At 39.1% G+C, this 24,552-nt stretch overlaps 3 protein-coding genes across 4 annotated transcripts in view; 1 reads left to right on the top strand and 2 right to left on the bottom strand.

Annotated features, from left to right (window-relative positions):
- Positions 1-1,197: 1,197 nt before the first annotated feature.
- On the top strand, positions 1,198-3,662 carry svbp (small vasohibin binding protein). The gene is made up of 3 exons (XM_067588356.1): positions 1,198-1,348; positions 1,742-1,881; positions 2,014-3,662. Exons 2-3 carry the CDS (start codon positions 1,768-1,770, stop codon positions 2,098-2,100), a joined length of 201 nt encoding a protein of 66 aa, XP_067444457.1. The 5' UTR covers positions 1,198-1,348; positions 1,742-1,767; the 3' UTR covers positions 2,101-3,662.
- Positions 3,663-4,191: 529 nt separating this feature from the next.
- fbxo2 (F-box protein 2) lies at positions 4,192-7,768 on the bottom strand. 2 transcript variants are annotated; one of them, XM_067588354.1, is made up of 6 exons: positions 7,666-7,768; positions 6,475-6,540; positions 5,563-5,689; positions 5,229-5,321; positions 5,007-5,145; positions 4,192-4,750 (listed from the first exon to the last, which is right to left on the bottom strand). In XM_067588354.1, exons 2-6 carry the CDS (start codon positions 6,509-6,511, stop codon positions 4,616-4,618), a joined length of 531 nt encoding a protein of 176 aa, XP_067444455.1. In that variant the 5' UTR covers positions 6,512-6,540; positions 7,666-7,768; the 3' UTR covers positions 4,192-4,615. The 2 variants fall into 2 exon arrangements, with proteins under 2 accessions (XP_067444455.1, XP_067444456.1); XM_067588355.1 differs by having other exon boundaries at positions 5,563-5,684; positions 7,666-7,725.
- Positions 7,769-7,956: 188 nt separating this feature from the next.
- Positions 7,957-24,552, bottom strand: part of LOC137182073 (integrin alpha-5-like) — a 47,912-nt gene continuing 31,316 nt past the window's right edge. Inside the window, exons 19-30 of the mRNA XM_067588353.1 lie at positions 22,800-22,867; positions 18,196-18,346; positions 17,524-17,616; positions 16,900-16,979; positions 16,451-16,531; positions 16,235-16,340; positions 15,367-15,525; positions 15,136-15,243; positions 12,542-12,655; positions 11,501-11,602; positions 11,246-11,368; positions 7,957-10,143 (exon numbers count right to left, since the gene is read on the bottom strand). Of these exons, the coding sequence (XP_067444454.1) occupies positions 10,060-10,143; positions 11,246-11,368; positions 11,501-11,602; positions 12,542-12,655; positions 15,136-15,243; positions 15,367-15,525; positions 16,235-16,340; positions 16,451-16,531; positions 16,900-16,979; positions 17,524-17,616; positions 18,196-18,346; positions 22,800-22,867 (1,269 nt within the window). The 3' untranslated portion in view covers positions 7,957-10,059. The remainder of the gene's footprint in view (positions 10,144-11,245; positions 11,369-11,500; positions 11,603-12,541; positions 12,656-15,135; positions 15,244-15,366; positions 15,526-16,234; positions 16,341-16,450; positions 16,532-16,899; positions 16,980-17,523; positions 17,617-18,195; positions 18,347-22,799; positions 22,868-24,552) is intronic.

Below are 24,552 nucleotides of genomic sequence, written 5' to 3'. Positions count from 1 at the left end.
TGTGAGCATTACCTGTTGCTACATTACAAAAAGAACAAATATTGAAAGCGTTGCTGATTATTTACAGTACTGTGCAAAAGTTTTCGGCACTTTAAGTGATGTTAAGATTCTCATCTATATTGCAATACCATCAGGGAGGTGTCTGATCCGTCCCAAATTCATTCTGCATCGTGACAATGATCCCAAACATACAGCCAGAGTCATAAAGAACTGGAAGAAAAACAAAGAGACCTGATCTCAACATCATGGAGTAAGTCTGGGATTACATGAAGAGACAGAAGCAACTGAGATGCCGAAATCCACAGAAGAACTGTGGCAACTTCTCCAAGATGCAGGAACAACCGACTTGCCAAGTAGTGTGAAAAAGTGTGTGCAGGTGTACTGAGGAGAACTGCTGCTGTTTTAAAAGCAAAGCTGCTATCACCAAATATTGATTTGACTTAGGTTTTTTCTCTTTGCTGCACTTTGTATGAAGTGAATTGATAGATAAAAACAGTTTTTAGCATTACTTTTGTAAGCATCCTCACTTTACTTTTAGTGCCTAAAAGTACAGTACTGTACATGGAATGTCAAACCTTGTTCAGTTCATACAATTCACAAAAACACACCTTTTATGACTTAAACCTAATATTTAGCCATGCAACTTGTGGTTTGAATTGACAAGGTTTGGAGATATCTACATTTGAGACTTATTCCTACTTGATTCGTACTTGATTGTAGGCTAATTATTAGGTTAATCAATGCCCTTTGTAGTAAGTACAGCACAATTTTTGATACGTGGTGAAAAAATATGAGAAAAACTAGAAGTTTGATATAGCCTTTCTTATTGAACCTAGAAAACTAAATCATAATAATACATTTTATTCATAAATGTGCTTTTCAGAAAAGCTTCTTCAAAGATTTGTATGACGGTAACTCTGTTCCGATAGATGTAAAGTATGGATATTGTGGACAAGAAGGGATGTTTTATTAATGTTTTAGTGCACTGTATGAAGTGTGAAGAGCTGGAGATAAGGTTACTTGAGTACATTAGATGTTAAAATTAGTTCAATTATGAAACTAATAAAACTAAAAATTGTAGTCCATTATTAGCCCATATTATTTTGAAGACAACAGAAAGGGTGAATTAGTCACTTCATAACACTGGGTGGCGGTAATGCGCAGTTAACCGCCATAAAAACGGAACTAATGCCACCGCCGGAACCTTTGTACAAACGCTTCACTGCTCAACTCGGATTTGTTTATTGGTGACACATTGGGAACAGCTGTTTGACCAGCTAGTAGCTAGCAACAATTTTCTGTTCAACTTAACGTGAATATACTATTAACCGTCCGTTATATTTCACAGGTAAGTTAAGTGCGCACTTATCTGGATTAAAGTAATTTACTATTGGTGGTTGGACTTTATAAAGAGTAGCTAAGCTAAACGACAGATGCTAACAGGTAACTGGGCAAATATGTGAGCCTCGTCACTAACGTTTACCTGGGATTAACAATAGTCGTCTAGCACTTAACTGACTGCAAATAGGTCTTTTCTAGCAAGGTAAACCGTTTATAAACATCATTGCTACAACAAATCGTGCGTCACTAACGTTACTTTCGGTCCAATGCGTTGTGAGAATGGGAAATCTCGTAGTTGTTTTGGGTGGTTTGTATTTTTACAGATAACAAACTCCTTGACTTTACAGGAAGTGAACGTGTGTAAAAAACTGTCAAGTGACTTATCTTAAACAACCTATAGGGCTGACTGAGCTGAAGACTGTCACCATGGAGCCCGCCTGCCGTAAAGACAAGCCGAAGCTGAACTCCACCCCGACCAGAGGAGACAGAGCCAAGCAGAAGTCTGCACAGCAAGAGCTCAAACAGCGGCAGAGAGCAGAGGTGACTAACAGCACTGTTTTTAAACCTGACACACATATACCAACCTAGTCTCCGAGTGAATTCATTCTAGCAGTGCGCCAAATGTTTTGTGCTTTATGTCACACCTCTTCTTTTCTGTTCTCTGTTCTACAGATCTATGCTTTGAACAAGGTGATGACCGAGTTGGAGCAGCAGCAGTTTGAGGCCTTTTGTAAACAGATGCAGTCACAAGGAGAGTGAGAGTTCTGCTTTCCTCTATCATGTGGACCTGGACCTGTCTTCCTCCGAAAACAGCACATACACGCACACTATTACCAACATGAAACAACCCACACACTTACACACACAAACACTATAGTTGTGTAGATTTGTGGTGCTGTCACACTTCCTGAGAAGACCTTAAAAAATACACAGAAGGTCATTGTTTTCTAATATTGAATCAGACAATCTTTGCTCCTGATGATTTACTGACCTTCAGATTCTGTAACATGCTTGAATATGCCAGAGAGTATTTTTTTTATAAGCTACACCGTTGTTACCTAAAAGCATTGTGGGGAAAATGTTTCTAAACATTGAGAACAAGAAGCAGAGTTGCATATTTCCTACAAACACATCAGGTCACTGACATTTCCTTGAATATCAGCTTCGTGTTACATTTACGTAATGGTTAAACTGAGCTTGCATGCTCTGTGTACAGTACGGACAAAATTCTAATTTGTGTTGAGATTTTGAAGATGCACAGGTCAAAAACAGATATGAGCTGTATAAACTCACTCACAGGCACTGGTGTAAACAGCTGAGCTGGTCAGAGACCTGCCAGTTAGAGGCACATTTTTATAACCATCACTTCTCACTGTAGATGGAAATAAAGCTGCATTAAGTTATTTTTGACCATTAGCTGTCAGAAAGTGACTCCAAAATAAACTCAAATCAACTATTCTTCATGTAAAAGTCTGTTCATCACATTGGCTAACATCACTTACACTTGCAACAGAAAAGAACATGGGCATCCCATTGGAGTCCTCATTCTCACCCATTTCCGTGGATCCAATATTGGTTAAGAAACTCCTGAGAAAGGCTTGATAGATGCTCACCTCTCTGCATCTGCAATGTTAATCTGGCGTTTTGCGCGGGGCAGGTAGCATTCAGTCGACTTGTTTTAAGACTCTACACAAAGAAACTTCTAATGTGCAATTAGGCTTAAACAAGCAAGCTGACTGCCGCCTGCCCTGGTGTAGTTATCTGAAGTCAGAAATACATTGTAAGCTCCTTGGAGAAACATCCAGTGTGCTGCTGACTTCCAACTACAAAACATTTATTCATGTCAAGACAATTCAGTTTTTATCATTTACCACCAGAAGAGGTGAAAACCTTTGCCACTGAGGCTGCAGTGTGTGGTTGCATTGCTAAGGTCACAGTCAAAAGTTAGGACACACTTTCAAGGGAATGGGAAGGTGTGTTCAAACCCTTGGCTGGTTCTGTAAATGATGCAGTGCTAGTAACCTCAGCTACTATTGGAAGACTACAAATGACAGCCAGAGCCATCGATTCTAAGTTGGAACAACAGGACAAGAGTTTGTTTTCAGCGAGTCATTCACATTGCTTAATGTAGCTATAAAATAGACAGTGCCCTTAACGTGCCAGTGCTAATGGTGCTCCCTTTGAACACTGTGTCGTGAATGACAATGTATGCATTGTACACCAACTGGCCTGTACATGAATTAATATTGCAATTTATTGTCATAGTCACTCTAAACAACTTCTTTGATTTAATGAAAATAAAAGTGATTTTTTTTAATGTGTTTTTCTGTGTATTGTCCATATCAATATACTAATGTAAAACAGTAGATAAAGTCATGGTTGTGGCTACATGTCTAATCTTAACTTCCTTTGTAACTCCTGCTCTCTGGAAAGAAACTGGTCTGTGGTCAGTTCAGATGTTCATAAATCCTGTCTGCTGTGGGATTTGCACAAAGTTTTAGGTTAGATTAGATTACAATGGTTTTTTTAGGTTAAAAGAGAAAATAATTGAATTCTATGATCTTTTATCTCATACCGCAGTGAGTAAAATACACAGTAAAAGAGCAACAAGTCAGCACAGGTAATTAATGAATACTTAATCGATATTTACTGCTAAGGTTAACATTTGCCTGATGTATGACTCTAATCCTAATCTGCATAGTATAAACCATCACAGACCCAGACTTTATACACTCCATCCTAACAGTAATCTACCACAATCACCGAATTATGTCAAAGTTGTAACAATTCAACAATCTTAAGTTAATTCGATTTGCTCTTCAAATGAAAGTTCAACTTGACAAAAAAATATGTAGTTGACACTTTATTTCATCATCATTTTTAATCCCATTTGAACGATAAACCACTTGATTGCTTACACCCACTCCCACCCTCCAAACAATTTATTTTCACTGTGCAGAGGTAGTAGTTAATAGGTGACTGTGTTGCAGTCATGCTTATGATTGTTGCAAGCAGGAAGTTTTAAGATCTAAAAGGTGCCACCATGGTAGTGTGTTGCGGTGGTGGTTCACAGATTTGTAACTACAGTCTTCATAGCAGCAATATGTTTCCACAGCATGAATTGTGATATGCATGATTTACAGAGGTGCAAGCTAGCTGCATAAAGTAAAACTGGTCCTCTTGAATCCTCCAAACCTACACTCCACTCTGTCACTCTGGAGCCCTTATATGACTCTCCTCCCCCTCCTCTTTCACCTTTCAGTATTCCTCTCATTCAGACCTCGACAGTAACAGAGCTCCCAGTGACCCGCACTCCAAACCAGCCGTCCCAGAACTTGGTGTCTTGTCCTCCGTGCTCAAAGGAGATGAAGCGCATTCCAGGGCCATATTCAATAAATGTATGGCTGATCTAGATTTCAAACAGAGAGAGAAAACAACAGTGATGATCTGTACAGTCAGGTGTGTGGACTCTCTGTGTAGTAGAATGTCCTTAAGTCTTAAAGGAAAATATGTCCTTACCATTGACAACAAAGGGTGGAGTAATAAATTGGGACCACTGTGACCTTAGTTAGTTTGATGTGGAATCACTGCCTGTCATGCATGTCCCTGTACTCCCAGATGAGCCTCTGAATGCTAAGAGCATTCAGCTTGCCCTCTCTGTGTACCTGTTTCCATGAGCAGTCGTCAGAGTCAGGGTCGAGGGTCACTGGCTCGGGTTTGAACTCCTGTATGACTTCGTGATTCTCATCCAGCAGACACACTGTCATTTGGTAGGTGCAGCCACAGTCCGTCCTCCCACAGTACCTGCAGATGAGCCACACAGTATTCAGTTGCAGACACTAGTCACTTACAGAAGGTGCATGCATGTCGGTCCACCTCTGTCTTACCAGTCTTCCACTGTGATGGTGGGCTGAGCATCCAGCTGTTCATTAGAGTAACCCTCTTCTAACAAGTCGATCACCTGTCTCTTCAGACACAGCCTAGGACACACATTTTTCAGAAACAAGACACTCACTTTGACATGAAAATGAAATAAATTAGGTATTAAATGGACAAGAAGTTAATTAATATGCTGACATATGGAAAAATTAAATCTCAATAGCTTATAAAAAATGTACAGAAGTCTATAGAAGGCCAGCAGATACAGAGAGTAGCTGACTGATTATTTAGTGTTTAAATAACATTAGTTGCATAACTACACACACAGTAATAAGCACTCACTCAAAGGAGGTTACAAAGTATTTGGCCACTCCGTCAATGCTGAAGTCGTGGCCACAATCTCCTGGCATGTCCTCCACCTTCCACTGGCTCCCACCATTCTCTGTCAGCTCCCAGAATTCCAGCTGCTCTGGGAGGGAAATGCACAGTCTCAAGCTGCCAACGGCAGTATTGTGTTTTTTCTACCTTGTACACTTTTACTGAGTCAAGTTCAATTCCATGAGCAGGATTAGTTATGTTCAAGTCATACATACATACATACAAACGTGACCCAACCTGCACACTGGGTTGGGTCACAAATGGATCAACAACTGAGCAACTCCATCTGCTAATGAAGACCGTGAGATGTGGTTGAAAGCTATGGAGAAAGATAGTGAGTGGACCTTGCGTTAAGATTATTTTGTCAGTGAGCGTAAGATGCATGAGTAACACTTTCTTGTGAGTTTAATAAGAAGGTTGATATATGTCATATCTGTCTGTTAAATATAGGGTACAGATAGCAGACTGTTCATTAGTGAGCTTTGAAGGTGCTGGAAGGCAGATGTTGTTATCTTTGGACAGAGCCAGGCTAGCTGTTTCCCCCTGTTTCCAGTCTTTGTGCTATGCTAAGCTAAGCTAACCGGCTTCTGATAGCAGCCTCATATTTACCATAAAGATATAAAAGTGGTATCTATCTTCTCATCCAACTCTTGGAAAGAAAGTGAATGAGTGTAATTCCTAAAATGTTGAAGTATTCTTTTAAGAATGAGCACAAATCTGGCTTTGTGTGCAGAAACTGTTGCAAAAAAAATGATAGGTGCTTCAAAACTTACTCATGACCATAAAGTAGTCCCTCTGTACATTTCACCTACTTCATGGAATAAAACATTTAGTTACATAGTTGCAGATACTGAGATGAAGAAAATGACATCTTACCTTCCCCACTGGGATTCTTCAGCAGGTTTCTGGTCATGATTACAGCTTCTACAGGGAAGGCAGGACCTGCACAGGAGAAATAGCAACTTAGATCAATAATCATCTCCGCTGCAGTTTCTATCAGGATGTCCGAATCACATCCTACCCCGGGAATCAGGCATTGGTTCACTCCAAACTGCATCTGCATCCTCTCTAGGAGCATGCTGCCATATCCTCATATATTAATGTCTTAAACACATACACACATACAAGGATGATCTTACAGTAAAGGCAAACAACTGACTGCTTTAGAGCAGCTGAAACATTTGAGATCCTTAGTAGAATTTCATTAAATTGCAGTGAATTTGGCCACAGTGTTGCACACAGATGAATAGCTACTTATATGTACAGCTTTGGGTCCAGCAGAGTTGAAAAGGTTAAAAATAAGAACAGGCTATATGAGGCAGAACCCAGAGTCCCAAACCGAGCCGGGTCATCTACACAGATTCCAAACCCAAACACTAATACCCTGTGTGCTGACTCACAGCACAACAGATGGAGCAAAAGCCACTCTCTTTAAATCCTGAATAGGCGGTATCACAGAGGATCAGCCAGTCATCAGATAGACAGAAGACATCAGTCAGCAGAAAAACAACCTGGGGTTTCATGTGTTGATATAGAAACTAGTGGCCTAAGGGGCCTGAATGGTTTTATTTCACAAAAATTGATTTTTATTATTTTTATTTATTTTTTTAAATTATCAAATATAGGGAGTGCATCGGAGTGAATATCGGAATGTTTTTTCTACTTTACTAATTACTATTACTTACTCACGTCTGGAGTACACAGTTATTTACTATATGAGAAACCCAAGACAATTTCTTGGGCCTGTTTCCAGGTAGCAGATGGAAACAGCAGTTTTGTCTCCTTCTTAAAGACAAGCCCATTGAAGGTCTACTTTATCTGAAGCACAGAGAACAGACAAGGCTTTAGTCTAGAGCTCTGCAGGCATGAAACCCTCTTTGGTTGCATATTCATTCCGCATTTCACTGCTCGCTGAGCCTCCAAATAAAAACAGCTGAGTCATCTGATGCTGCAAACTCAAAGTCATGGGCATAAAAGACACAGTACATGCACATTAATGCCATGCTCCACTGTGAACAACACACTCAGCTCTTTCTAAATACCTAAGACAGGGTATATGTTACTCACAGCCAGGGGAAGACAAGTGCAGTCCTCTGTTTCGTCTGTCTCTTTCTCTGACCGACACTTGAGCTCCTCTGCAGGGTAGCGCCCTCGTGACAGTGTGGTTTTTATAGCCACACACACACACACACATACAGTGAGAGAAAGAGAGAGGGAGAGAGAGAGGGAGAGGAGGAGACACAAAACACCCAATCTGCAGGTTGGGAGGGAGCATCCAACCAGCAGAACTCAGCAAAACCACACATGCACACACTCAGCACAAATATCAATCAAAGCAAACACAAACAACAGCCAGTATTCCTCTTAATAAAAGGTCCGAGTTTATTTTGCACACATTAACAAAAAGAACACAAAAACTAAAGATAAAGTAAAATGCACAGGGAGAAGACAGAACCTAGAGGGTCTGATGGGTGATGGATGAAGGGCCTCTACCTAAATATAATACATATTAATACATTCATTTAATCATTCAGCAGTCAGTGAGGATCTCTATGCTGATTGGAGTCACACATGAGTGGGACAATGACCGTGCAGATTAAAATCCCTGAAAGCTTTGTATAGTATAGAAATGAGTGGAACCTTTTTCAGCTTTTTGTCCGCGGTTGGTGTGGTCCATCATGCCTTCCTGGTGAGATTCCAGGTGACTTCACACTTTACTGCTGCTCCTTCATGTTGAACGGAGCCAGTTGAGGAATTTCAGTCATGAAATATCTCAACACCTCTCTGTAGAGGTCTCCTGGGAACCTCTAACCTTGAGACCCTGAGGCAGACCCAGAATGCACTAAAGGAATTACTTATCAAAGGTAAGTTAATAATTAATGACAATATTAGCAAAACAAACAAAGTTGCAAAATGACTTATTTAATAGTTCAAAGATGATTCATTTTACTCACTCTTTATACAGTATCTTTTATATATATTTCTCTCTACAAGGTGTAGAAGGCTGTACCACACTGGTATAAGATTTAATTAAGAACTCTGAAAAAAAAAAGTCTCAACCAATCACTTCTTTAATAATTGATTTTTGTCATGAAAGTCCAGGATGGGTCATAAAGAGGAGAAATCACTTTAAGTCCCCCTTTATTCAAAACTGTTTTGGTTATTGTTACTTCACTTGACACTAGAAGACTGTTTTTTGCATTCATTTGATGAAGAAAGTTTCTGTGTCCATATGAGAATGATTTTGTGACATCACAACTAGTTTGGAGGCCAACTGTGGTCAAATATGCAGTTTACACAAGTGTGATGTGGAAACTGGAAACCTCTAATATTTGTGATGGCACCTGAAGGCATCAGAGGACAGGCCCTGTATAGTGGTAGTAACAGATGTCACCTGCAGAGGGAGGTAATAGACCACTGAATGCCTGTGGCTCAATGGAAAACTGCATTTTTTTAGATTGAGCTGTTAAGTCATATAAATAAAAATTCTCAAAATGTGAAGTGTTCTTTCCACTTTGTTTCTTTATGTACTGTGAAAAACTGAATCAACTCAAAAGACTCTAAATCTGGATGCTGACATGTTGATCTTGTGGTAGCTGGGTCTTTGTGATGTACTGGACAGTTTTTCATTGAACAGTGCATTGGTCTATTGCCCACATACAGTATCTCATGTCAATATCAAGGGGTTTTGTTTGCTCATAGCTGGCACATCGACATTTTGGGTGAGTATACAAAATTAGGCTTTATTCTGGGCCACAACACCAATGGGTCATAACACAATGAATACATTACATACATGACATCATACACAAAATACCTCCCAATATGGGAGAGGAATAATTCAAGTTAAACATTGCAGTTTGATCAGGATTGTCCTGCAGACAGTACAGTACAACATTCAACAATCAATAGGAAAACACTGTGCCATAAATAACAACTGGTGTATAGAACATACAAAAGCAGGAAACCTCAAGAAATATCAAACACTGGGATTGCAAACATGGCTTAATATACACCTTTTAAGAATAAGGAATACCGTCGCATTAGTGCCTTTTGTTGGAGGTGCGTTTGTTTTCCTGGACTGATACAGGCTGTTAAATCTTAATCTTTTCCTGTTCAACACACCGAGGACTATTTTCCAAAGAAACATTTTTCCACAGGGATGAGCTTCAATGAATCAAGTCCTTGTTGCTTTTTCTGCAGAAGCTTCATAAATCCTGCTCTGATTGTATAAATTAATGTCCAAAACAGCAGTGCATATTCAACTGCATGGCCCTCGTAGTTTTTCCTGCTTTGGCATTTTAGTGCAGCATCAGATATGATGTATTCCAGTGATGCAGCACCCATATTTGTCCCTTCATAAATGGGTTGCCTGCTTATGATGAGCAAGTTTTGTTATTTAGGAATGTGACGATAATTCCAGTTCTGTGGAACAGCTGCAGGGGAGGCTCCGTGTTGGAGCTAGGCTTCAGAGGACGCCTGGGGTTTGAGCAGGGCCTTCTCCATGGTTGTACCATACGGATCTGACCTTTTAAAGAAGCCCATCTGGAGGGAAACATGGAGAGAGGAAGATCAGATACAAATCAATCTGACAAAGTCTAGACTTGAAGGAGGGAGATATCTGTAAATGAATATTCCCTATCTCTTTCATGGCTTTTACACTCATTGAGGTTTCTTGTTTACAGTACAAATTGTATGATTTGCTGTTTTGCACAAAGTTGTACATTAGAAAAAAAGTCTATTCTGATATTGACCCATCAGAGCATGGCTGAGTTCTGACGTAAGAAGATGATTTCAGTGGAGCGAGTCATACTAGTCATACTAGTATGACAAATACACACATGCATGGACACACCGCACCCTACGTATGCTGAGACTTCCACACCCAAAAAGTCCTTTGTAACATAAAAATAAGAAGTCTGTTGCCTTCATATTGAACTTTTTTAAATGCTAAAAGGCTAAGACAGTAAAGCAGCTCTTTTTTCTTTCTTTTTTTTCAGTTGTTGCTCTCTTGTCAGTCTGCTGTTTGGAACTGGACAGGTAATGTACAGTCAGTTTATCATGCTGGAAGCAGGGTTGATGAGACCTGTGAGACTGAACTAAACTGTAAAACCAAAACAAGCAGCTGAAAATACTAAAACACTCAAGCTGAGTGTTGAGGAGAAAAGCTGAATCAGATGATAAAATTCTCTGTGTTTTTTTAACTGTGAGCAACATCTTTGACATTTTACATCGTCATTTAATAGATTGCGGGGGGAAAAAATTGGATTAGTGCAGCTTTAATGCAATATGTCACACTCACACTCACACTTTCAGTAAGATTTCTGTTTATTCTGTGAGCACATCTCTTGCTAAATTCGCCTTACCAAAACAAACACACTAGTAGTTTAGTCAAACACACTCAAAGAAAACTAATAGCTTCTTTCTGTAAGCTAAAATTATCTTTCTTCCCTAAGAAGGACATTTTCTCACTTCTTCAGCTAAGTCTAGATCTCCCCCCATAGAAAAATACTAACACATTTAATGGTAGTGAACAATTTAAGTGTTATTGATACACACACAAGTTGCAGTTCTTGAGGTGTCCTGATATTTGATTTGTTACTTTCTGTGGTGAAGGTATAAGTAGGGTTATTTATAAGCTTGTTACCTTGTACAGTAGATATATGAGCAGGGAGAGTAATAGAAGTCCAGCTAGAACAGCCAGGATAATGATCCACACAGGAACATGGAACAGATTGTCCGGCTTGTTCCACATCACAGCCGTCACCACCTGAACAACAGGAAACCATAATATCCATGTGCAGATTTGTACCATGTTGCACTGACTTTCATATGGAAATAAGCTAGTTTACAAGCTCCTGAATTTTTAGGAAAATCCAATAAAACAATCCCATGTAGTTACCTTTTTGGATCCCGATGGCTTGTTTTTAGGAGGAATAGAATAAGGCATCTTGTCCACCTTGTACTGAACAGAGCACTCCAGAACAAACTGCTTATAGGGCCTCTGTGGACAGGCAGAACACAGTTGGAAAAAACAGATATTTTAATAAGGGTCTGATATTTGAAGGCTGCATATTTTGTGGCAAAAGTCAGTATTTTTAGGGATTGGGGTTTTTTTTTTTTTTGTTTATCCCCCAAAGTTATAGCTAAACACTGATTTTCCCCAAATTCTAAATCCCTTGAAGCAACACTTAGACTTTGGACACTGATCAGTTCTACAAAAGATAGTCATCTCTCCAACTACATTGTATCCATTCATCCTGTCAAAAATAAGTAACACTAACTGACCAAGATGTAGAGTCATTTTTTAATAGAATGCCAATGTTAACCGATACAGTATATGGGTAATGCCATGTATTGATTCAACCCAGAAGTGTCCCGATTCCATAAAACATACTAATGTTAACAAGGATGTGTGTAAATAATGGAAAACAAAAGTATCAGTATGTATGTAAAAATGATGGATACGAATGCTCCACAATGCAATGCACAAAGGGAAAAAAAGTATAGAAGCATAAAAGTGGGAAAAAGGAGAAACATTTTGCTTTCTCCTTACTAAGTTTAATCAACAGACACTTTCCTAAGATAGAGTTAGACTGACAGCCTTCAGTGCACATGATGAATCATTTGTTGGTGTATAATCATGAAGTACATTAATCTCTGCTAAAATAAAAGTATGCTATAAAATGAGTACATCATGTTGTATATACTGTATTGAAAAAGCATTTTGTGTGGCATTGGGATCTCTTTATATACAGTCTGTGGCTGGGACAGACCATCTGTAATTGTTGTTTAGTGATCTACAACGAATGGCAGTATAAATTCTCTAATGTTATGTTGGTTTTCTTGCATCATCTGGGTTTTCCTGGAGTTTCTCTGTACTAACAGTATATAATCAACAGTACAAACAAGCACTGCAGAGCAGAGCAACATATAGTCTCACCTCAATGAAGGTTTCAGCCCAGAGTCTGGAGCGAACAGTCAGGATCGCACTGGCTCCTTTCTCCAGCAGCCCAACATTACACTGCAGCTGCCAGCACTCCACTGCAGAGCAGGTCTGTGATGGGACAGAATGTAGCATTCAACAATAATTTTTTTTTTTTTTCTAATGAGTGTACAGACTGCAGTGGCCTTGTAGTCCAGTATGATGTGTTTCAGCGTCTTGCATCTTTTCAAAGAATTTTAAGAATTTTACATATATTCTCCCTTTATTTTAAAGACTTGTATCCCTTCAATACAAATGACCCAGTCTAGTCTGTAGAGAAGTTCTCCTTTAAGGACATCACTGTCACAGTGATGTACCCAGCAGTAAATAGAAAGCAATATATCCTATATGCAATGGAACGTCTCCTATTCTGTGACATACATCCATATCCCTAACCCTAGAGACCTTTTTAAAAAGCAGAATAAATACAGACTTGCTCTCTGGTGTGATAGTTCAGTATTAGTTCCTATGCTGTTTTCTGTACAGCATCTTCCAGACATCACCAGTCAGTCAAATGGTTTTGGTAGCACTGTGACATGCACAAGACTGGATTACCAGCTGGGCAAAGCAGGGAACTGCCCCAGAGCCTCAAACGCTACAGGCTTCCTAGAAGTATAAAATGTAGTCTAGTGCAGCATCAGTACAAATATATATACTTAACCACACTTAATTACAACTTCATGTTATCTCACAATACAACTGTTAATACTATTAATTATGAGAGCACATGAAACTATAGTAAGTATACTTAAAGGACCAGTGTGTAGGATTTAGTGGCATCTAGAAGTAAGGTTGCAGATTGCAACCCCTCGCCTTCACCCCTCCTCTCCCCGCTGGCAACGAAACTTACGAAAAACATGAAAGGCACTCTCTAGGGCCAGTGTTTGGTTTGTCTGTTCTACTGTAGAAACATGACGATGCAACATGGCAGGATGCGTGGAAGAGAACCCACTAGCTATGTAGATACAAAGGGCTCATTCTAAGGTAACGAAAACACAACAATTCTTATTTTCAGGTGATTATTCACTAATTAACACATACTTATGAATATTATATTCCATTTCTGCCAAGTCTGTTTCGCTAGCTGCCACTAAATTCTACACACTGCACCTTTAAAATAAGTGCAATTAAGTATACTTTTTTGTTTTGCTCTTTATGTTGCATATACCCAAATTAATTTGGGTTTAATCAAATAATCTCATAGCAAATTGAGGCCAGGTAGTATTACAGCACACTGCACAGAGAGTGTGAGGAGTAGGTTAATCCAGCCATTGACATGTGCAGTATTCCTTGGACTTTCTGATGGAAATGAATTATCTGAAGGTATCTGAAGTATCATCTCGTTTTTTCAGTCCCGATAAGTATCACTGTTGTGACACATTAAACAGTTTCATATAAATGAACATCCTTTACACAGTTGCTCTTTTGTTACAGATGCTTATTTCTATAAAAATGTGTGTAAATGTCTTCAGAAGGGAGCTGCATACTATCCAAAACTCTATAAATACTTCAGCATCTTTACAAAATAAACTCCCTTAGCTTAGCAGTGATTTAGTAATTGTCATAATAACATTCAACATTCAAACAGTGGAGCATCGATGAAACATCTTCAACATGTGGTTGGATTTTCCAATTTAAAGGTTCATTTGAATAAAAGATGAGCTGTCAAACATTACAGTCAGTGACGCAAGTCATACGAAACAACCCAGTGAATCACAAACCAAATTAACTTTATCTCACAAACAATTACAGCAAGCAGCAGGAGATGTTGACCAGAGCTCAGTATATTTATTCCCATTTCCTCTGTTGAAAGAAATAATCTCATTATAATCACAATCGTCCTCAGTACAGAGGCCAGAGCTACCTCTTCCAACAATCTAACCGGACTATTATGGTTTAAATGTATTACATAAATGTGCAAAGCCCTCTCAGGAGTTACAGTACACTTCAGTACAATAAGAGCCGCACACTAATGAAAACCCATTGAGTTGAATAACCAACACAAGAGTCATTGATTTTATTTAAGAGCTTCTGTTGTGGTGCGTTTAGAGTTAACAGCTCTACAGACTCGCGTCACAGTGATTCCCTCCACATGCTGACTCAAGGAGGAAAGAGAAGGAGAAAAGCAAACACCTCCTGCCGTCTTACTGGGACAGATGGAGTCAACGGTTCTATCCGGATGAGAAACTAATGTTCTCAAGAAGTTAAAAAAGAACAGTAAATTTTGTCAGTTCACACTTCTAAATTGGCAAAGTTTGCCATCGGATGAGAAAACTGATATAAAAATAAGGCAGTCTTTGACTTCACCCTGCTCCCTGTCTTTATGTTAAGTGAGGCTAAACGACCATTTCTGGATGCATAAATCTCTCGTTTTAAATCAGAGTGAAGGTTAGGCAGTTAGCTCTGGGGAAGTTTAGACTCAAGGTTTATTGAAGGTTTATTGAGCAGCACTACAAAAGCTTGGCAGAGAATAAATATTCTCTTCTATTTGTCTTTGCTTTCCCTAAAAATTCCTTATAACTGGATTTCCTTTCCATTCCACGTCATCTCACCAGGTTTCCTTGTTCAGCCAGAGGATCTCTGTTCACCTCCCTCCTCTGGATGTGGTGTTCAGTGCTGGATTTCAGTGACGTGGGATTCTCTGTTGCTGGAGGCTGGAGCTGCATGCATAAAAACATTGTCAGGGTCATGAACAAACACAATCAGATGTTCATGGCCAAGAATAGACTGATGGTAAAAGCCTTGCAATGTTAACCCAGATGTTTGTGTGTGTGTGTCCTCACCTTGAGCTTTAGTGCATTAAAGGTGTGTTTGGAGGAGCAGCTGAGCGGCCCCTCAGTGATCATTTCCACAGGATAGAGCAGCTCATGGTCATGAGCCCTCAGAGGACATCTCACCTCTAATGTGGACTGGCTGACCACACTTGGACCGTTATTCACCAACTGAAAGAGAGAGATAGTTAGGACTTAGATGCTGTTTCCGCAAACAGCTGCTTGAGAAACCTTCATGAAGGACAGCTGCATTGCCCTCCTGATGCAGTTTATATGAAGACGAATTTTTTTACACTATAATGGATTTGTGTTTGCTTAATAATCACTGAATTAAATTTTAGTCCAACCATCACTGAAAACAACAGATATGGGATAAGAGTCTACAGTCATGCTTGTGGCTCTGATTTAGGCACAGCAGTGCTTTGAGCTAAATACTAACATTGGCGTGCTAACATGCTAACGATGACATAATGATGTTAAGCAGGTATGTTTACCATCTTCACCACCTTAATTTAGCCTGTTAGCATGCTAACATTGCTAATTAGCACTAGACAAGTACAGCTGAGGCTGACAGGAATGTTATTCGTATACAGGCATTTGGTCATAAACCAATATATTGGATACATTTTGACCCGATGGTGGTGCCAGATGAAAAGTCAGGAGATCACCAGTCATTAGGATTCATCATCTGGGAACTATGAATGTCTGTACCAAAGTACAAGGCAATCCATTCCATAGTTGTAGCAATATTGTAGTTTGGACCAGAGTGGTGGACTGACAGACAAATATTGCCATCTCTATTTTGTCAATGTCAAAAAAATGCATAAAACTACCACATCTCAAAGCACATAGAGAGAGTTTGTAATAAATCACAGCTTACCTCATAGACCTGCTGAAGCTCTGGGCCGACGTCCTGCTCTTCCATCAGAGTCTGACTAGCAGTCCAGTTGGGAGGGGGAAAGATGACTTTGTCTGGCCGAGAAACACTGCAAGAGACAAACGCAAACTTCAGCAGTTCACCTCGACAGGAAACACTTTGATAAGAATGTTTATATATTGTAATGATGTAGTGGTTGAGTTAGTATTGAAGCCTCACCCCTGCAGAATGACATCAGCCATCGCAGCCACTTCCAGCTCATACAACACCACTTCACTCTCTGAGTTATTTGCATTTTTACTACAAAATACACAACACAAAGACGAAAAGTTTGATGTTTCAGAAACATTTATTTATCACTCGTCAAAACCATGTAAAACTACCTTTAAAAATGAAATTGGTCTTAACCGAAAGAATGAACATTGATACTTAAAAATATCACAGATGTTAATGTTAACTTTTTAAATGTGATCTGAAATTGGATTTTAAGACATTTAAAAACCAAAATAAATTTAAAAAAAAATCTGTCTACATCAAACTTGAACTAAATTCAAAATATAACTGCACAGTGTGGGAACATCAAGAGATGTTCAAACATTTAAGGATTAGCAGGTATCACACACGAGTCTACCTCACAATACAGTACTTGGCTCTAAAGAGAGACCTACCTTCGTATTTGGAGCTCAAACTGTACAGTTTTGTGAGTATCCTTCAGTCTTGGCACAGTGAACCGGAGGCCAGCCCATAACTAGGAAATGACCCACAGAAAATGCACACAATTAATCAAAAGAACTTGAGAAACGAAAGGGCTGTCTTACATTTGATTTTGTTCTGTAATTTGCTCTTTCAGTTCTTTACCAGGCAGCCATTACTTTTCTATTTTGCCTTTATAGCTTTTAGCAGATCTAAAACGGTCTCTGCCATGTATATGAGTATTGAAGTCCAACTGATTTTATTAGTGGTGATAAAAGGTTGAAAAGCAGTTTTTGCTCTTAAAAGCACCAGAAGGAAAAAAAAAAATCTCATTATGACGAGACAATAAACAGTCAAACGGAACCTGGACTCTTACTTTGGTCTTAGATATCCCTCTACTTTTGGAAACAGATAATCCTCTTTCCACATCAAAGTTTGATGCCTGTTTCCTATGTTTTACCAGGTAAATGTAGAAACTATTTGAGTATGCTTGTGTATGAATAATGCAATGCAAGAACAATTTGACTTGACTTAATTGTACTGAAGCACAAAAACTGAAAAAAGGCCAAAGACAACATGTGGGCTTTGTTGGCTCTTACACTGGTACCCGGCTTCATGGGGTTTCCAAGATCACACAAAAGATAGCGGGTCTGGTTTTCTGCCTCATAGCTGCACGTCAGCTGAGTCAGGCTCTGGAAAAGACACAAAAACATCAAAACACTGTCTTCACCTCTTAGGTATTACGATTACTAGTCACTAATTACCTGCATCAATGACAGAAGTTAGTCTGTATTTTGTAGTTTTACTGAACTGAACTCACATAAAGTAAAATATTTATGATCTTTTTTATGCAGGATATAACAAAACATTTTTGGTGCCCAGACAGCTTTTATAACAAGGATTATATGATGTGTTTTCTGCCACTAGATGATTCCTCCTTATTTTTTTGTGTTTTTATTCTGCTCAGATGTTCGTGGGAACACACACAATGTGGGTTTTCCACATCAGTTGCTGCACAGCACTGCATTCAACTGCTACTTTGTTGGAAAATAAAACAAAAATCAAGTGAAAAGCAAACATGCAGTGTATTGTTATGAAAGCCAAAGATCTGTTATTTGTACTTAGGTTGCAGAATTAATAAAGGAATAAAATAATAATTGCTGGTATTCAGTATCAGGCACTGTGATGATGTGATTTGTGACCATGCAAAGATTCACATGATCTTCAACTCAATAATAAAACACACATCAAAATGCCCTGGTCCTCCTCACCACATTGTTGCGTGCTATCCCGCTGTAGTCGGCCTCCGGGGGAAGCACCACATAGAGCTCGGCCTCGTACGCCCCTCCCTCTCCCTCATTCCTGGCGTTGAAGGTCAGGCTCAAGGAGTTTTCATCACCCAGGTAAACCTCCGTTCTGTCACTGGGAGAGGAAAAGCAAAACGTCATCACTACTCTTCTTCTTGAATGTTTTACAGCCACAACTGATCCACACTTTAAAGGTTGTTGACATCTATTAAAACGGCCTTTCAGTTTTTTTGTATATACTGTAGCTGAAAGATAACTACAGAACCCAAACTGGACTGTGACATGTAACAACTAGAAATTTTGCATTATTTTTAATTCCATTTTTTTTAAACCATGTGGATAAGTAATAAAACCTCAAGAATTCATTTTTATAGATAAATAAAATGAATCTTGAGCCAGATTGTCATATTTGTGACGATTAAGCAACTTAATCCAGTAAAGAGTTAGTATATTACCATCCTCACTAGTATTATGTTTTAATGTTTTGGCTTGACTATGTCAATCACAAGTAGCACTTCTGCTGGGGACATAGATTAGAGGAGGTTTTTTAGAGATTTTCTTCCTGAAAAAAGCTGCCTGCTGCTGCTGGAAGTGAGGTTGGTAAGAGCGGTGAGACTGAACCAAAACAGCGAAGGTGAGTTCCTTAAAACCAAAATAATGAGATGAAAGACTCACAAATCCTCCACTGAGCTGAGAACTTGGGTGATTATTTTCTGTGAGTTCATCACTACAAGCAAAGCTATGTTGCACATAGTCATTTGATCTATTGCTAATATGAATACTGATAAGTGCAGCTTTAAAGCTACTGAAAACACCACTCAGTTGTAGACATGTCGTGTGTGGAGGGTTTGTTCCAAACACAGCAAGTGTGAAAGTAAGTTTTGAAACCAGAGATCTAAATCTATATAGTTCAATAACTTGATCAACACTCCTAACGTACACAGTGACTATTTTGTGCTTTGCAAGATTGCATTTTTACTTACTTCCATTCCTTATTTGAATGGTTACTTGAGCAAAGACCTTCGGATACATTTTTAATGGCAAGTTTTCATGGCATAGATAACAACTTCCTTCCTGAACAATTGTGTAGCAGCTGCAATCTTATCAACATCTTAAAGCTTTTATGTTTATATTTTTATGTAATTATAACATCTTCCAACATCTTCTGATAGCAAGGTTTTCTTTGTGGAAAAAAAGGAGACAATGCCGTTGTTGCAGTGATGGTGGTATATTCTGTCATATCTGTTGGAATGTGGAGTTAACACTACCACTAGGGGTCCCCAAAGTCAGAAATTTCAAACTCCTACACTTTAATTTGAACGCACATGTAAATAGGAGATTAAGAAAAGATTAAAAAATGTATAATGTTAATGCGCCTTGATGTATTGATGATGATTGATGTATTTTTTAAGTGAGTATATATTACACAGCCATTATTTTTTGTCACTCTTGAAAAGCACATTTATCAACTACAATTAAAATGACTGAAAACAGCAGCTTTCTTTTACAGCCTTCATACGCTGGCACAGTTCGTGCTGTCTCTGCTGCTGCGTTCTTTTTCACTCACTTGGTGCAGCGCATGACAAAAATGCCTAAGAAGCTATTGTAAAATGTAATGAAAAGCAGGGACCTGAAGTCTTTCCAGACAATGCATCTGTGTTTTAGAAAGTCCCCAAAGGCCATTTTCTCCTGCATATCTGTCCATGACCGACCTGGGAAATGACCCAAATCTGATCACTGTGATTTGTCTCAGGAAACTGACCCCCACCTTATTCTGTATGTTCACAGTGACGCCCCTGTGTGCAAACACACTTTCAGTGTAGTGATAAATCCTCTCGACGCCCTCCAACCCTCCCCCAACAGCTTCGTGCTAGTAAATTCATGTTTCTATTGAGCAGAAAGACGAGAAAGGAGTCTGGTTGAGGGTCAAATTTGGGGTTCCTCTTTCATTTCATGTTTCCTCCTCCCCTCCCCCCGTCTTCAGAGGGTCTGGACGCAGTGACCCCTCGCTAGGTAAGACATCCACCAGATGATTTTAATTAGGCCCAGGCAAGTTTAGTGAATGCAGAGGAAGCAACACTGATACCCTAACACCAACACTCAGCAGATGCTGAGAATGGACAGAAGTCTGCAGTGTATAGTTGAGATGTTGACTACAATGAGATTTAGTTGTTTAGTTTAGTTCGTTTGTTGGGAAAATACAACAGCGGATAATGAAGCTCAAAAAAATAAATGAAGGCAGAGAAAACAAGTCTAACACCAGTGACAGACCACTGCACTGTGAATGTTAAACATCCCACTGTTTGCGAACTCTTGGCGAGCGAGAAGAAATGCTGTGTCTTATAGTATGTCAGTGAAGGGAAATTCAGTTTAGTGAAAGTGCTGAATCATTGGAGTTTTGGTCCCCTGGCAACTACAAAAGCAGATCTTTGAGTTTTCATGGGAAACTTTTAGCACTGATTGTATTTCTGCAGCTAAGAGAAATCACATGGCCATGTAATGCAAAACACTCCTCAAAACAGAGCTGGCTAGGAGGAGAAAGTCTGAGCATGTGTCTGTGTTCGCTTTGTGAATGGACTGAAACATCGCCAAATATCTGGCTGATGTCTATTCACAAATAAAGACACATGATTAATTAACACTAATATGTGAGTGTGCCAAGAGTCAGGAATCCTTCTGCTAGGTCTGTATTCCAGTGCAGGCATGTTACGAACTTCAAAGAGCTTCCCATCATTGTGTCTGAAATGTTCTCACAGAACACGCATCATGTTTATTTTCCGCATCTAAAACTTTCCTTGTGTATCGTTCCAAAGCTTTGTGTCTTCGATTGTTCTGTTCTTGCTTTTTACAGGTACTCCACACTCAACACTTTACATTTAGGCACCGACCGTGACTGAGCGACCATGAGTTTAAAGGTACACTGTGGAGTTTTCTTGTAAACAGAGACAATTATGTTTACGTTCAGTGTCTCTCACTGCACCGTGTGTATCCTTAAAGCCTAGAATACATGTTGAATGTGTTTTCTACCTCATAAAACATTTGAAAAAACCATTGTTGGAATATATTGAAGCCCATTGTTTTCAACCATATTTGCTTACTTGCTTTTTCTTCTTCCCTGCACTTGCTGGAGTATTACTGGCTTTTTTTCTGCATCACAACCACCAACTTTCAATCAGTGGAATAACTTGAAACCATCAAGCAGGAATATGTACAGTGTTGTCCAACTATCTTGATTATCAGTTCATCGTTTCGAGTCATTTTTTTTAAAGAAAAGAATGTCCAAATTCTCTGGTTCCAGCTTTTCAAATGAGATTTTTTTCTGGTTTCTTCAGTCTTCTTTGACAGTAAATTGAATATCTTTGTGTTGTGGACAAAACAAGACATTTGAAGACACCACCTTGGGCTCTGAGATACAGTGATACATTTTGCCATTTTCTGACATTTTATGGAAACAACTAATCGATTAATCGGGAAAATAATCAACAGATTAATTGATAATTAAAATAATTGTTAGTTGCAGCCCTAAAAAACATTGCTTCATAGTTCTAACAGTGGTCAAAAACTCCACAAGATACACTGAACTGACTCTAAAAAAACATGTTTGAAAATTTACATTCAGCCTTCTTTTATTTTTTGGTAAGTGGCCATGATATAAATGTGATCATGCATTCAGAGCTGTCCAAAAAAACACTGAATCTGACGTTTGTTTTCACTCCACCTTATCTGTATTGTTTTAATACGTCATTCGTCACAAATCTGAAAATATCACTGTTTAAAATTCCATAAGGTATCACATCTACATTTGCGGTTCATCTATATGATTATATTTATTCTGTGTTGCTTGGTTCCGACCACTTTCAAGTGTAGTTAAATCTGCAGTAATCAATACTTTTATATTATCAATGGATTAAATGATTGTTTTGGTATTACAGCATGCAACATAACTGTTTTGGTTCACTCTCACCGCTCTCATTAACTTTGCTTCTAACAACAAGCAGCAGCAGAATAGAAAATAGAGCTAAAAGGAGAGTCAGAATTGGACTTCCATTAATCCGATGGTCAAAAACACAACAAATGAATGCTAAGGTTGCTCTATGTCAGCAGGATGCGTGAATAAGCAACTGTTTGGTAACTCGTTAGCCAAAACAACTTTATAAGGGGAAAATGGCAAAGAACCTCAGTTAATACTGCTGTGGCCAGTGTGGTCTGTGCTGCAGCAGCTTTTTTGTGTGCGGTTCCTGTAAGTAGTGTTGTTTACTTTGTCTGTTCAGCCAAGACAGCAATTGCAGCTCATGCTAACTATGCAGTTCTTCTTCTTCTGTTCAGTCCACACTAACCAGAAACATATAATGCATCACTTCATGTGTACCAGAGGAAAGACCCACCAGACACTCTGTGTTCCACATGGCAAATGTAAGAGCTTTCCTTAGTATAGGTTGAAACTACAATATGTTGTGTTATATTGGTCACAGAGAGGAAAAACTGTGGCAGATTAGCATTGCATGGCCCAAAGGTTTAAGATGTGTTTTTCAATCAGGTAAAGTAATCAAAAGGTGATTTCTTCTCACCCATTAACAGCCAACTTCAGGTCAGGGACGCAGATGTTGTCCTCTCCACAGTCGAGCTGAATCTGGGCCTGGAAAAGACAGTATAAGGATAAATGGAGGAAGAGGGAGGAGTGAGGGTTGGATATGATGGGTGAAAAAGAGAGAGGTATTCAGGGAACAGAGTACAAAGGTATGGAGAGAGAAAAGCTTTTGAGGAAGTGGATGTTTACAGAAGTCATACACCACTGGCGCCGGAATAGGGGGGAAAACAAGACTTCTTGTCCACCCATGTGATCACTTCTGCCAAAAATCAAAGATGGTGAATCCAAGATGGCAACGGTCAAATCACTAAATTCAAAGCTTCAAAATGGCAGTCCACAAACCAATGGGTGATGGCATGGTGACCACGTCCATATATTTTTTCTGGTCTATGGTTAGTAGGCATATTGGAAGACTCCATTTTAATAGGGAATGAATTTTGATTTTCAGTGTAACAGAGAGTGAAAAACATAAGGGTCTGTATCAACAGTAGCCAGGAGGCTCCTTTTGAGTTGAACCTTTTTAGCAGCTTGTTGGCGGACCACTGAGCTAAAAAAGCTGTTACCATTTTGATCTGGAAGTACCCTGAAGAGAAGTGGGAATGCATTTCTTACCATATTTTAGTTGTACATAAACAATAGGCTGAGCTGAGATTGAAAGGAAGTTGACTATTATGTCATCCAAAGCTGGTTGGCACCCACTTCAAAATTCATTGGGCACCACTGTCATACACTAGATTCACAATTTAATGGAAGGATGAGAAAATAGAGACTATACTACCCTCAATATATTCACAACACTGTAACAATATTTGCAACAACCAGATGCCAAAAAGTTGTGTGAAAGAAGAATTCTTTCATGTTTGCAGGATAAACGTAATATGTGCTTTAAATGTGGGAAAGAAGAAAGGGAAAGTTTAAGAGAATGTAAGGATGATTAATTCCATTTAAACAAGTATTACATTTCTGAGGAAAAGCCTCGATCAAAAGGAGTAAAAACCCCCAATTTTAAAGAGGATAGGGCTCATTCTGCTCTTCAGTCTTACGTGACAGATGACTGGTTAAAAACCACAGTAACAGATAGATGTGATTTGATTTGATGTATTGTCTTTTCCAGCATGCCCCTTGAGCTTTTTTTCCTTATTCTCTCTTCTCTCTTCTTCTGTCTCCACCATTCATTTTCCTCCTATGTAGCTCACTGAGCCGTACTGTCATTGTTGCCGTACCCTCATCTCTCCAACATATGGGACACATTAGATTCCAAAAGAATGCTACGGAGGACTACAGAGTGCAAAGAATCAGCCTGGCAATGGTTAACAATGTCTCAGTGGAGATCCTTCATTCAAGTTTCTGGTTTTACATTCACTCAGGATGCACAGCTATTGGTCATTTAACAGCAAACAGACATGAAGCGCACACGCTCTGTAATAGACTTACTAAGATCAAGTGATGAGTCCCAGCTTATCTTCCCCTCCATCTTAACACTTTTCATCTCTTTTTGACTTTCATCTCTTCATCTTCCCGTCGGTTTGATCTATGTGACCCATGTTTCCCTCCAGCTTTTAAAGGAATAGACCATGCTGTTGGCATGTTGTCCGACTTAAAGATGTGAAGCAATGAAAACACAGACATTAAAAGTACATGTGGTGGATCCTTGGCTGTGCTTCATGCTAAGACTATGTTCAGTGACTGTGGAGCACTAACAAATTAAGAATCTAAATTAAGTATTATAGCAA

This window comes from Thunnus thynnus, chromosome 4 (genome assembly GCF_963924715.1).
Source record: "Thunnus thynnus chromosome 4, fThuThy2.1, whole genome shotgun sequence".
In the NCBI taxonomy this organism is placed as follows: domain Eukaryota; kingdom Metazoa; phylum Chordata; class Actinopteri; order Scombriformes; family Scombridae; genus Thunnus; species Thunnus thynnus.
This window is presented reverse-complemented; position numbering and strand designations above follow the sequence as displayed.